Source organism: Neodiprion virginianus, chromosome 2 (assembly GCF_021901495.1).
Source record: "Neodiprion virginianus isolate iyNeoVirg1 chromosome 2, iyNeoVirg1.1, whole genome shotgun sequence".
Classification (NCBI taxonomy): domain Eukaryota; kingdom Metazoa; phylum Arthropoda; class Insecta; order Hymenoptera; family Diprionidae; genus Neodiprion; species Neodiprion virginianus.
In genome coordinates this window covers 2,186,529-2,200,940 of record NC_060878.1, presented here as the reverse complement: position 1 = coordinate 2,200,940, position 14,412 = coordinate 2,186,529, and the positions used below count along the sequence as shown (strand labels likewise).

Below are 14,412 nucleotides of genomic sequence, written 5' to 3'. Positions count from 1 at the left end.
TTCGGCTATATGCTACATAATTCACCTTTAATATTTGCAGACTTTTTTAATTTCACTTGGACGGTTTGTTTCTTTATGTCACACACGCCTATCGTTTGTATATTAAATATCAAATGTAAATTCAGTAGGAATAAAACGACCAAATTATGCGACAGAATCTGAATAGTACCTTCCTATTGTGAATTTCAAAGCAAAGCGCTTCGCGCGGAAATCAAGCCTCGTCCTGGTGTTTATCGAATTGCCGTCGCCCTTAGGGCCAGGCGCATGTATGTCTACCTATAGGTATTGGTCTGAAACCAAATCTTACTTCTTGTTTATTAAAAAAAAAAGTAATTTTTCATTCATAGCTACCTATATAATGATTGGCTAAAAATTAAATGAGCCATTTTATTAATTGAATGTGTATGTATAGTACGTATGTATGTATGCAATATTTATACGTATATATAGTTAATATATGCATTATGCATTGATAAAACGTGCATTAATTAAGATTGTTGATTCCAAGTAGACTTTTAATAAAAGTTGCTGAAAATCTGAAAAATATAGTAGTAAAAATTTCAGTGTGCTGTGTTTGGTAATTCTTTAATCCATGATTATTAGCTGTCATTTTTTTTTGCTCGTCTCTTGACAGTGGTATATATGCAATATTCATCTGGTTACACATGGTTAATCATACAATGATTATTATCAATATCATATACATAAACCTAATATTCACATTCCTCCAACAATTGAAAATGAGCTGTCTTTGAAGAAAGTAGACAAGGCACTTGAACCGAATAGTTTTCTTAACTAGTTGGCCTCATACATTGGTATATGTGATTTTGCATATCATACACCAAAGTTGAATGTTATTGTTGTTGTTGTTGTAAAACAAAATTGAATAAATAAAAATTCACACACTGAACAGTATCGTATACTCTATTTGAATGTAGAGTAATTACTTATTTGTTAACAACGCCAGTTACAACCGGACACATCTTGTTATAATAGTTAGTCTGGGTTGTCAATCAATTACTAAATTGAAAGGTCTTATAAAGATTATGTTCCCAAAGCGGTTTTCGTATTTTTAAAGTCATCCGTATTGGAGAAAATCCTTGCTTTTCATATCAACATAGAAGTTACTCAAATCGACAATACAGGATATGAGTTATATATATAACTTTTTTCTTCCGTGCCTTTTTACGTCTCATTGTTGTAAGGATAACACTCATATTATAAAAAATTAATATTTTTTTCAGTTTACATTTATACTATTAAAAAATCTCGATTTACGTCGTGCTAATAAACTATTTTAACGAAGCGTAAATTTGTAAATTCCGAAAAGCAAGCAATTGAAAGTGTGCCTTCTTGTTCTTTTAGAACAGTATATGTGTACGCGGATTATAATCGCTAATATTCTACAATAAATTCAGTATATATTGTATAGGAACATGTTCTTTAAACTGACCTAATTCATTTTCAGAAATTTTCCATTAATTTTCTTCGTTTAACATTTAGCAGTTAATATCAATGTCTGGCTTTGCTAGCCAATTTCATTATAACGTCCAACACAGAAATTGGAATTTATATACAAAAAGTTATAAATAAATAAACAAAATATTATGCTTGGCTAATTAATAGATTTTCAAAATTGAAAAAAAAACAAAAATAAAATAATAATTAGCCATCACGGTGTTTGATCCGTCTAGAATCTACAAATCTGAAGAATATACAGTACGCAAATTAATTCCTATGAAGCCACAGTCTTAAGTACAATATATCTGAACCTACAACGCATGTCGTCTGGATGAAAAAAAAACATGTTCGGTTCAAAGTGAAATCACCCCCAAACATACTACATTATAAATAACCTGATTTCTAGTGTAGTATGTCACGGTGTGTTATAACTTTTTTTTTTCTATCGACCATTATTACGCGTTGCAGTTACAGATACATAAATACGTCAGTTTGAACTGTAAATATAAACATGTCGTCGTACATTGTGTAGTAAACCAGTGTCAAAGTCCAAGAGAGTGGCCAGGTCGTATGCAGCAGCATCAGTAATGGAACAGGGAACCACCCAGCAGCAGTGTTACCCTTGTCGTTTGTCAGAGGAAAGTTACCTTAAAATTCATTAGCTTATAAAGTCGACCGATATTTATTAGAAGATGTCTTCTACTCTACTCTAGCGCTTAGCCCCCCAAGGACCAGATGGGGCAGACGCAGGCATGGGAGCAGCGGAACCACCGAAGGATGGAAATTCCGTAACGCTGTCTGTGTTCGGAGCAACTCGTTGCTGCTGCTCCCACGGACCTCCTTTGACTACGAATCCAGTCTCGCTTTCAGTGCCGCTCAACCCTCCCTCATCTCGTTGAATCGGAGAACGGAAACTGTTTCGTATTTCATTCTCGCTGACATCCTGGAGCTGTGGACAAATTGCATCACTCAAATTCAGTCTTCATTCATTTCATGGTACGTATTTATTGCTTTTTTATTTTAAGTCATATTCAAACACATACGTATTCCTCCTCCAAATTCAGCAGGTGCTCTTTAGCATCGTTGATGTTATCCTCGCTCCCCATTATGGTTACAATGTTAGGATCAGGATCAGTATTTCGTGGAAATCTAATGTCTACTTTAAACTCGTCCATTATTCTACGAATGTTTCTTCCCTTGGCTCCGATTAATCGAGAGTGTACAGCTGCCTTGATATGGACTTCTTCTTTGGACTGCTCGTTCTATAGAACATGGACATGGTATTTTACTTTACCATGAAAACAAAATTTCGTATAACAAATAGAAAAGTAAAAGGAGCATTGAAATTTACCAGCTCATTGACTATTTTCATTATATCATCACGAGCGTCTTGAGCATTTTTCTCATAACCAGTGATGGTGATAATGTGTTGTTCGGGTTCCCCAATGCGTGGGAAATTTATTTGAACGTCATTGTCAGATCTAATTTTCTTTATTACGGCGCCTGAGCGACCGATTATCTTAGGATGATATTCCGGATCTACTTCAATCTGAAAACGATATGCAAATATAGATAAGGGCCAAAATGTACGACTCATGTGACAAAGAAAAACAAATATTTAGAAAATATTCTCATAATACCTTTAATTCAAAGGATTTCAGCGCTCTATCTTGTCGCTGAGCCTCCAGATTCTTGCATTTCTCCAGAATAGCTTCTTTTGCTTCTTCTACACACGGTGGTGTTCCAGAAATCTGTGAATGGTAATAATAAAACAGAAATTAGACAAAGAAAGTGACTCTAGCTGCTTCAACTATTTCTGTTATGCATTATTACCTTGATAAAATCTAATTTTTGTTCAGCCGGTGACAGCATGATATGTACATCATATTTTTCCATTAGTTCTTTAACTTCGCGACCTCGTTGTCCTATGATCGAGCGATGGAGATCGAACGGCACTTCGACCTAACAAAAAAAAATCAATAGTATTATTCGTATCTATAAAAGAATATCATATACAAAGAAACTTTCTCAATGCACCTCAATAGTAATTGGAACAAGACTTAAAAGAGCTCGTCTAGCTGCCTCTGCCTTGTCTGGTTGCCCAGTGATTCGGATTATATCGCAAGCTGGAACGGTTTCTACTGCCTCTGTCTCCTCGCCATTGACTTGTTCATCAGGACGTTGTTCCTCTGAAAGTTGTGTGGAAATTTGAAAATTAGATTTTACCTGAGTGATAATGGTAGAATGGTGTGAAATCGTACTGATATTTTTTGATTTTAGACTAGACCCAATGTGTAGTATGAGAAAAAGGTAAACATTAATATAATTACCATGCACAACACGATCTGGAAATTTGATTTGTACATCAAACTCTGCAGTGATACCTTGAACCTTGCAGCCCCTAGCACCCATAACTGTGCGGTGATGTCGTTGTGGAATTATGCATTCGATCGTTACCATAGATTCCTGTGAAGTAAAAAAATAATAAGGGTGGAAGAAATTGTCAGATTTATTCAAAGATTTTTATAATGCAAATATAATTTTTCCGAAGATAGGAAATGTGAGTATTGCATTAAATATATATTGCAAAATACAACTTCAGGTTTAAATTGATTAGAAGGTTAGAAGGATTGGTTACAGTTAGAAATTAACTTCTTACCAACTCTTGGACAATTTCTAGCATACGCTGCTTCGCAGCTTTGATACATTCAAGCGCTCCCTTGATGACAACTCGGTCGCTGTCGACACCAGCGCGCGGGAAAGAGATCTGAACTCCACCACATTCTTCTGCGATTCGGTGAAGTACTTCTCCCCTACGAGCCACGAAGTGTCTGTGATGCTTGGACTCAATACTGATTTCACTTTCTGTGATATTATCCTAAGAGAATAATTTCGATTAATTTTATTATTCACTTTTGTTTTGCGTTTTGAATTGAATTCAAGCCACGGAAGCTTACTATTTCTTTAATAGTAGATTCAAGCTCAGCTTTGGCCTTGTCGACCGCATCTTGCTTGCCAATGATCATGATGACCTCTTTGTCCTCGTCTTTGTCCGTTGGGAAAATAATTCGTGCTCCCGTAGATTCTCGGATCTGCGGGGGGGGGGGGGGGGGGGGGGGGAGGAGATATATCATTATTATAAAATTGCTCACGTCAAATCACGAGTAACACTCGACCGGACATGAGATTACCAAATCGTTTATTACCTTTTTAATATTCGCACCACTTTTTCCGATAAGGAATTTGTGATGTTGGGCCTTTGCTCGAACTTCAGCAGTGAAGCTAGATAAAAGTTTCTCATTGGATAATTCTAAAAGCTGTTGTTTTGCCTTTTCAACATCATCTTTTGGCCCCCTGATGCTGACCTATTGAATAGTAGCAATATTTTACTTCTATTCTAATTACCAATGCGTTTTGCAAAGCGAAATATCATTCCCAGGTGTACAATTACTAGGGTGGTCCTTATTTTGGGTAAGTCAGAATTTCAAACCTCTCACCCCTTGCATATCTCCCATTTACCAAAAAAAAAAATGTGTGCAAAGTTTAAGCCCAATCGGACAACGTTTACCCATGGCCCAAGCGGGTCAAAGTTTAATATTGGAGCCAAATGGTAAAAACGAGCTTGAAGGCCTTTATTTAAGTAGACCAGCGAAAAAAAATCGTAGCAGGCTATAATCCACAAGATTTCTAACTAAATTCACAACTAATTGAATGTACTGATACCGAGTTCCGCCAAAAATTTCTATGTCGAGTTGTAGATGTAAATACGTAGAATCTACATAGAAATAGACAGAAATTCTGACTTACCCAAAATAAGGACCACCCTAACAATTACCTTATCACTTTGACTCTCAGCGGTTGGAAACTTGATAGCAACTCCTCCGCAGTCTTCCATAATGGAATGAATTAATTTTCCTCCAGTTCCAATTAGTGAATTGTAAAACTTTGGAGGTATTACAATCTCCTCAGTGACTATGTTTGCCTGGAATTAATAAGTAATAAGGTAAAAAGTAGTGAATAGAATATTCAATTAGAAATTCTGGAAACAAATAAACCTTACCAATTCATTTTGGATCTTCTGAATTTTTTCTTTAGCCTCTTCAACATTTTCTTTCTTTCCCGTTATAGTGATAACATCGCTTTTCTCACCCTCAGCTGGCAAGTCAATCTTTGTTTGAGTTTCTTCCCGAATCTAATTGGAAAATACATACACGTACAATTTATGTAATAAGTATATAGGTATATATTTTTTCCAAGTTCGCCTGATTATATCAGATGGTAATAATTATCAAGAACATGATAGTTCCAAACCAACCTTGCGAATATTGGCGCCCCCTTTACCTATAACAAACTTGTGAAATTGTTTAAAAATAGGAACCTCCATGACAAAGCTATTCTCGTTAAGCTCTTTGACCAACTTCATCAAATGTTTGTGGCACTTATCCACGTCCTCTTTGGGGCCTCGAATTTTTACCACATCACGTTTTTCGCCTATAAGAATGAAAAAAGTGTACATAATGCAAAGGATACTTTCGATTACAAATTTTTCTACGTGATATTGAACGATATTTTACCTGGTCCAGGGATAGTTATTTGCACTTGATTGAACTTGTCTCTAATTTCTTTGATGTTATCCCCCTTGCTTCCAATAATGCTGCGGTAATAACGATGGTCGATTATAACGTCTTTTTCCTTTTCATTTTCCAATTTCTCAACCATCTCCATGAGTTCCTGATAATCAACATTTCGTATTGGTACATATATTTCACACATCGCAAAATGATCTTACCTTCTTAGCTTTTTCTACACCAGCATAATTTCCCTCGATGCGAATAAGATTTTTCCCGTCGTTCTCAGATATATTGATCACGACTCCAGTCTCCTCATTCAAACGATTAACTAGAAAACGTTTAGAAAATATTTTAAACATGCGAAAACTGACGAAGATTGTTTAGTAAAAAATAACGACTGCTTGCTTACCGTTCGTTCCATTCTTTCCGATAATATGCTTGTAGAATTTGGGATCAACGTTAAGTTCGGTGAATGTCAGCTTGTCGATGAGATCAGTGACCATGTTTTGCAGTTCAGTTTGAACTTTTTCTACATCTTCAGGGGGTCCTTCAATCTTGATCTTATCTTCTGTGTTGGTAAATTCAACATGAACGTTACTCAAGTCTTGGGTTATTTTTTTGATGTTTGCTCCTTTGCGGCCGATAATGTATTTATGGATCCAAGCAGGAGCCTCGACCGTTGTGCTACGGACGCTGTTTGCCTTCTCATAAACTTTACCCAATGCTGAGAAAAAAAAAAAAAAAAATAGGATAAGATAAGGCTCCTTTGTAAGTTACAACAAAGGGTAAATCAATAGATTCTCAGAAATGAATTATTTGCATCGATTCTCACCAAGACCAAGCTTCTCCTGTGGTCCACGAAGGGTTATAGTTCCTGTTGCTGAATCTGCAGCAGGCATTTCTACACTTACGCCAGTAAGCTGCAGTATTTCGGCAATGGTACTACCACGGGGTCCGATGACGTGCTTGTGTTGAGATTTTGGCACTTCAACGGACACCGTTGTGCATCTTTGTGCCTAAAAATTCAATCAGGTATACATTTCAAGGACCGGAATATTATTTCACACGTAAACATTAAACTTTATGTAACACCAAAAATCGTACCATGTCTCTGTGGATAGCTTCGATCTTTTCTTTAGCTGCTAGAACGCCTTCCTTTTCACCTGCTATTGTTATTTCATCTTTTTGTACCGATGGCGGAGGAATGTTTATACGTGCTCCGGTTTCGGCGATCATTGCATTTAGAGTTTCGTTACGGGGACCATGTATAAAAGGATGGTAAATCGTTGGCACACTAACAATCTCAAATGCTTTTTTTGACTGAAATTTCAAGAGTGAAAAAGTATTGTTATCAAATATCCGCGAGCAAAACTGGTGGGCTACGTTCTTTTTTTGATATGCAAACAAATTTGTACCTGTTCGTCGGAAATCACTTTGATTTCATGCTCAGCCTTTTCAATACCTTCCTTAGTGCCAGTGATTGTTATCGTATCGGATTGATCCTGCACCGAAGGTATTTGAATCTTTGTAGCTGTTGTCTTCTCCAAATCCTTCAATCTCTGTCCTTGCTTTCCTAGGATCCAGCGATGATGTTCTTTGGGAATGTTGAGTTGTTTGTTCGCCTGAAATTACATAGTAAGTTAATAATAGGCCCGATTGAACTTGAGCGATAATGTCAAATACATCCATGTTCAAAGCATACAGTTGTGAGAAATAACAAAGTGACAGCTTTGAAAACTTGAATAAATATCCATACAGCATGATGGTACTTTAAAAATATATAAAATAAACATTATCAAGCATCAACGTTTTTGTTAAAAATAGAGCAAACAAATGATTGACATGAACATTTTCATGGCAGGTGGGAAGAAAATGGCTACATCGAATTTCAAGTATTGTATTTTCCAGGTGTTACAGTCAGGCAATTTTTGTATACCTGGGTTTGAAACGTTGTCAGAATACGACGTCGAGCTTCCAAGACTTCGTTTTGTTTGCCAGTGACTAAAAATGTCAATGACTGATCTTTGGAGGAAGATATCTCAATGTGAGCACCACTTTCCTTCATTATTGCAAGGCAGGTTCTCACAGATTCACCTTCACCAAATTTGTCACTGTGGTCAAACTTACGCTCTTCAACAGGAACATGAAAAACCTGGAAATTAATATTCATAAAAAAAAAATTCACTGATAACTAATAAACTTCGCAAGATGGCAAATTAACAATCTGAGACTAAGATTTAAGAAGTAGCAACAATAATGATCAGTACCTGTGTAACGACCGAACAACCAACACGCATACTGTTGTTTTTCGTTGAAAGAGGATTGGGGCTGCTGGATATCGGGCTGGCTGATCCGGGGAGAACCGGGAAGGTCTCATCGTAGCTGTATGTGGGTGGCTCAAAGGCCGTACCCTCTTCCATTACTGATTGCTGCTGCATTTTTGGGATGTCCTAATTCGTGCCAAGTCCTTACAGTAGCACTGTGCCGACAAAACAAGAGGAATTAAAAATATTTCATGTAAATATTTAGCGATGTAGGAAACAGTAGACTGAATCTTGGCTGCATGTCGTACAATTTTTTTTACCTCATCAGAGGTGGAAAAACGTAAAACCTATAATCCTAAGATGACATTTTCTTTGATAATTAGTTGGCACGTTAGATAAAGTGGTAGATTTGAGACGGATGCCAAACATTTGCGCAATAAGTAGGTTACTCCTCGGAATAAAGGTTTTAGATTCTCATTAAACCAACTTTTCTATCCTCGCTCCTCCGGGAGTCTACAAGAACTCTCATTTGTATGGGAGGCGATAAGAATCTTGCTAACAGAGAGGAAATACTGAAATATTGTGATAAGCTAGCATAAATATTCACGCATACATTCATAAGCATATAGAAGTCGTGTTGGATTACTCTCTCGTATTCTCTTTTTTTACTTTTTTTTAGGTTAACCCGTTATCTACAATTCAGAACGTGATAAGGTTGTAGCTGAAAAAAAAAAAAGATTCAGGAAGTCTCGAAAAGATTAGACTTTGGAAAATAACGTGACAAGTTTGAGGAAAAAATCTTTCAACTTCGCGAAATATTTCGCTGGTAAATAAATAAGTGGTAAGGATATTAAGGATGTAAAATAAAAATCATCTTGTGACACACCTCACCGTAAATTTTCGTGAAAGTTTTTTTTTTCACTTCGAAAAATCTTCAACCGGAAGGAGAAATTGGATCGCCGATAATTAATTAAGTCATTGTAACATTATCCGCGCTGGTGAGTAACCTCTGTCGTACAATATGTCGCGGCAGAGGTTGATTGAATACCGTATTTTGAAGTGATTTAAATGTGAAATTCCATTGAATGCCAGCATGTCAATGACCAGTAGTGGAGCCAGTGACCACCATATGGAATGGAGTGCCTGCTTGACACGTCACGAGATTGCTAACCTCTTCGAAAATTTATCTCAATCATATCGAGAATATGGGAGAGAGTGAGAAACGAGAGAGGAAAGGAGGGGGAGTGTGAAAAAAAAGGTTTTACATTGAATTCAGTATCAATTTTAATGCCGAATTATCTTTCAGCCACGACCAAGTATGAACGAGTTACACATTATTATTCCGCGAACCTGTTAACACCCGAGACGTGGTTAAGATTTGAAAAATGATTATCGAAAAATTAATGGGGTTTTCAACAGTGCTCAAAAATTATGATAATCACTTGCGCGAATGGTGTGAGAGTGAAATAGAGTGTGAGAGAGAGAGAGAGAGACAGAGAGAGGGAGAAAAAAAAATGAATGTAGGTAGAAAGAAGATACTTACTCTACCGTAATAAAGTTATCCCACCAGGTAATAAATCTTTATTACGCCGCCAGTTTACTATCAATCCTCCTGTAACGTTTAAAAAACAAGAATATATATAAATCACTGTGCGATGTTGGTTGTAACGTTATTATTGTGATATTCTAATACGGCCTAAAATCGGTATAAGAGATGATTTTGCGAGGATGAAGTAATGAGCAACACTCCTTACCGGTAACGCAAAGTGAAATGAGACGGGTGCTCGCGGTGCTCGCTCGCCCCCCTGATCGAAGATGTTACCACTCTTCAGCTCTCCGGAAAATTTTCTAAACGTTGGCAACGCGGGCTCGTTTAAGCAATTTGTGGTTTTTGCGGTATTTCAAATCCGGTCACATATTCATCGAGATTATGGTAAAATTACCGATGCACTGACTGTCTGGTGGATCTGGCCGATCTGAGTATCGATCAGACGATAATAAATCAATCTTGATTACTCATTCGCTTCGAAAATTCGGTTTTTTTCCTGCATCGATGAGCACCGATTCAAAATTGGCGCGCTTCAAACGTGCGACGTGACTCGAATCTCGTAGTTTGTTGACAAACTCGTGTTTCCTGTTACGATTGCATACGTGACATAAATATATGACATAAACGCCTATTGAGAAAATAAATACAGAAAATAATCAACCTTCTGGATTGGTGTTATTTTTTTACGCCCTTGATCGAACACCCTAATTAAACAAATGACGCCTCATGGTGTTCCGAAAGATGATTAATACCGTCAAAAATCGTGGCCGACAACTGCCACGTGTTTTTGACTTTTATCAACGTGTGCAGCTCATCAAGGTCTCCGTCATGTTTGAAAGCGCATCGTTCATTTCATTAGCAACTACCGCAACTACGCACACATCCACGTATCCTGCGTATCATCTCGTGAATGCGTAGCTTCGTATTATGATCCACAAACCATAGAGCCACAGATAATGCGGGGAAACCGTTGAACCCCAATCTATCTTAGATATTTGTTTATCGCCCACGAAACATATTTGTGGGTTATGAAACCACTCATCTCGTAGCCTCTGTTTTATTATCCTAATTACATAACTGCTACTATAGAACGAAGGGCGATCGTAGGACGATTGGCACTCACTGATGCGCACATTATAATTTATCTAAACATGCCAGAGAGCACTGGACGATTTGGTCCTCTTGTTGGGGCGATTGATGAAGGAACGAGCAGTGCCAGGTTTTTAGTAAGTAAATTAGTATGTTTTGACACAAAGAACTGAAGGTTTAAAAGAGTATTGATGAGTAGATAAAGCAAGCCATGTTTCAATGTACATCCGGTGTTGCGTCAAACCTTTGAACTGGATCAATTGCCACACCCGGTTTATCGAGGCATGAATCAATTTGAGAAAGTGATTATATTTACAGGTGTTCAGTGTTCGGCGGAGAGAAGTTGTCGCCTCGCATCAGATCGAGATAAAGAATATATACCCACAAGAAGGATGGGTCGAACAGGATGCCAAGGAGATACTTAAAGCGGTGCATGAGTGCATCATTAAGACAATAGAGAAGTTGAAAGCGATCGACATAGACAAGGCGGATATCAAAGCTATCGGCATTACTAACCAGCGTGAAACCACTTTAGTATGGGACAAGGAAACCGGAGAGCCCTTGCACAATGCCATCGGTAGATAGAATCTCTCGCTCACACTTTTGAGTCTTTTTCCATTACCTTGGAGTGAGTAGAAATTTAAAATTTGGAAAAGCTTGTTAAATGCACGTTTTTCGTTGCAGTTTGGCTGGACATGCGGACCACGACCACGATTGAGAATATCTTGGATAATGTACCGAATAATACAAGGAACAAGAATTACCTCAAACCTCTTTGTGGGCTGCCCATATCTCCTTATTTCAGTGCTCTCAAAATCCGATGGCTTATTGACAATGTTCCAAGAGTTAAGCAAGCTGTTGAGGCAGGGAGATGTGCTTTCGGAACTGTCGACACTTGGCTGATTTGGGTTTGTTCAATAAATTTGTGAAAGAAGTAGACGAGAGGGGAAAATTCTCAGTCTACTCTTACATTGAATGTATCAGCAATACTTTGCCTTACTTAGAATTGCGATATATTTGCAGAACCTTACACAAGGAAAACTCCATATGACGGATGTTTCCAATGCATCTCGGACAATGTTGATGAACATTGAGACCCTGAAGTGGGATCCATTGCTCTGTCGCTTCTTTGGCATCCCGCTGGATATCCTTCCGGAAATTCGATCCTGCTCCGAAATATATGGGCATATCTCTTACCCAGAAGTCTTGAGCGGAATACCCATTTCGGGGGTGAGTTCAGCTATGAATAATTGCTTTTGTGTAGAAGTGAGTCATCCCAACAGTCTGTTCACTTTGATACTCAAACTGTTGTACAGTAGAACCTCGGTCATCCAAACACTCAATTATCCAAAAGCTAGCGCAAAAAATACATTTTTGGTACGAAATTTTAATTTTTGCTCGCTTAAAAAAGTGTAGGAGCTGTTCGTCAATTGACAATAGACTATGTAAAACCAAAGTAATAAAATAAGCATTCTGTGTTTGAAAGCTGTTTCATATGTATTTAGATGTTTTAAACGGACTGTTTATGGATTTAAAATTGTGTTGTATATATTAGCATACCTTAACATAAAAATTGCATTTCGGTTATACGAACTAGGTTAGTTAATTCACGTAATCGAGGTTCTACTGTACTCAAACTTTAATCATGAGACGATACTTTGAACTGAGAAAACGTGAGAAAAACTGTCACCACTTCAATTTTTTGTATGTACTGCTGTTTGTAACGTTAATGCTGTTACACAGTGTGTAGGTGATCAGCAGGGAGCTCTGATAGGTCAGTTGTGTCTGAAACGAGGGCAGGCAAAAGCAACCTACGGCACAGGTTGTTTCTTACTCTATAATACCGGGAATGTGGTATGTATCGCAAGGAAATATGAAATCCAAATTCGTTCTAAAATGCAAAGATTTCTTCTAAAACTAAATCTGTGTAACATTTGACAACGCTTTCAGAAAGTTGACTCGAGTCAAGGTCTAATCACAACTGTTGCTTATAAATTGGGGCGCTCACCTGCCGTCTATGCCTTGGAAGGATCAGTCGCGGTAGCTGGTGCTGCACTCTCCTGGTTGCGAGATAACATACAGCTTATGGCCAACGTCACAGAGAGTCAGGATTTGGCGGAAAGAGTACGTTGCTCTGGTGACGTCTACTTTGTACCAGCTTTCTCCGGGTTATACGCACCTTATTGGCAGCAGGATGCCAGAGGGTAATTTAAGTGACATTACAATTTTTACCTCATAGAAGCAAATGTACAAGTTTTTTCATTCGCTATATCGTCTAGCTAAATTTCACAACAGAGATAAAATTAGTTTGTGTTTCTTTGATCCGACTAAAAATTTTGACAATTTTCTGTGCACAGAGTTATATGTGGAATTACTGAAGATACTCAGCAGTATCACATAATCAGAGCTGCACTCGAAGCGGTGTGCTTTCAAACCAGAGATATATTGGAGGCAATGTTGGAAGACGCCGGGACCAGTTTGACTGAATTGCAAGTAGATGGTGGAATGACGGCTAATAATTTGCTAATGCAATTGCAAGCAGATTTGACTGGAGTTAGCGTGGGTCAGTTGTAGTCGGTTTCGAATTGCAAAGGAATTTTTTTTGTTGTTTGTTTAACAAAAAGTAAATAAAACAAAATATGCAATTCTTTTTAACAGTGAGGCCAAACATGGTTGAAACTACCGCGTTAGGCGCAGCCATACTAGCTGGTGTTGGTATAGGACTATTGGATATCAATGACGTTGTTGCTGATCAAATTACGAAGTTTTCACCACAAATTAGCGACGATGGTATGTATGAGATAATCTTGATGGTGGGAGTTGATTTATATTTTCAGAAAAACGTTTTAGTCAGTATCATGAACGAATGTTAAATTTTAGAAAGAGATCTTCGATATTCTAAATGGAAAATGGCCATTGATCGGTCTATGAAATGGGATTCTTCCTCAGCACCAATCGACGGACGATAATAATGTGCAAGTGTGAATACCTAGTTTTTATAATACAGTGATATATTATATATAGTATATACCTAAATTCGATAGGTTCTATGAAAACAGATATATTTTGACAAAAAACGCTACATCTAGTGTATACAGAGCGCTATACACAACTTGTAGCATTTGTTGAAATACGTCGATTCTATCCGGCCCGCCGAAATACGTCTGTTTCTATAAGACCCGTCAAATAGAACAAAGATCTATATTTATCTACATTTACACTATTGTTGTAGACTGTTTAATATGTTAATATGTACGTAAATTGGTGATGGATAAGAGTATTTATACACCAAACCCATATGAAGATATACTTATAGAGTGGTTTCTATTGAAAGAATGTGAAAAATTGTGTACGTAGCATTCTGCTTCGGAATCAGAGACCAACTACGCTCAATATTTTGATCATATTATTATATATTATTTGTTGGTAATTAAAATAAAGGTGAAAATTTTTTTAAACACACGACTTTTTATGAATA

General features: G+C 37.4%; 2 protein-coding genes across 2 annotated transcripts; one reads left to right on the top strand and one right to left on the bottom strand.

Moving 5' to 3' along the window:
* Window positions 1-569: 569 nt before the first annotated feature.
* LOC124298251 (vigilin) lies at window positions 570-10,089 on the bottom strand. Its single transcript, XM_046750029.1, has 23 exons — window positions 10,051-10,089; window positions 9,840-9,908; window positions 8,300-8,511; window positions 7,969-8,184; window positions 7,448-7,654; window positions 7,137-7,352; window positions 6,865-7,048; window positions 6,442-6,756; window positions 6,251-6,360; window positions 6,036-6,192; window positions 5,777-5,952; window positions 5,522-5,653; window positions 5,297-5,443; window positions 4,668-4,826; window positions 4,419-4,553; window positions 4,121-4,339; window positions 3,792-3,927; window positions 3,499-3,650; window positions 3,295-3,423; window positions 3,102-3,212; window positions 2,813-3,010; window positions 2,505-2,723; window positions 570-2,410 (listed from the first exon to the last, which is right to left on the bottom strand). Exons 3-23 carry the CDS (start codon window positions 8,468-8,470, stop codon window positions 2,171-2,173), a joined length of 3,729 nt encoding a protein of 1,242 aa, XP_046605985.1. The 5' UTR covers window positions 8,471-8,511; window positions 9,840-9,908; window positions 10,051-10,089; the 3' UTR covers window positions 570-2,170.
* Window positions 10,090-10,486: 397 nt separating this feature from the next.
* Window positions 10,487-14,392, top strand: LOC124298268 (glycerol kinase). Its single transcript, XM_046750062.1, has 9 exons — window positions 10,487-11,071; window positions 11,253-11,511; window positions 11,619-11,842; window positions 11,958-12,164; window positions 12,678-12,788; window positions 12,885-13,138; window positions 13,292-13,497; window positions 13,593-13,724; window positions 13,815-14,392. The coding sequence occupies exons 1-9, from the start codon at window positions 10,997-10,999 to the stop codon at window positions 13,901-13,903; spliced, it is 1,557 nt and encodes a 518-aa protein (XP_046606018.1). The 5' UTR covers window positions 10,487-10,996; the 3' UTR covers window positions 13,904-14,392.
* Window positions 14,393-14,412: the final 20 nt, after the last annotated feature.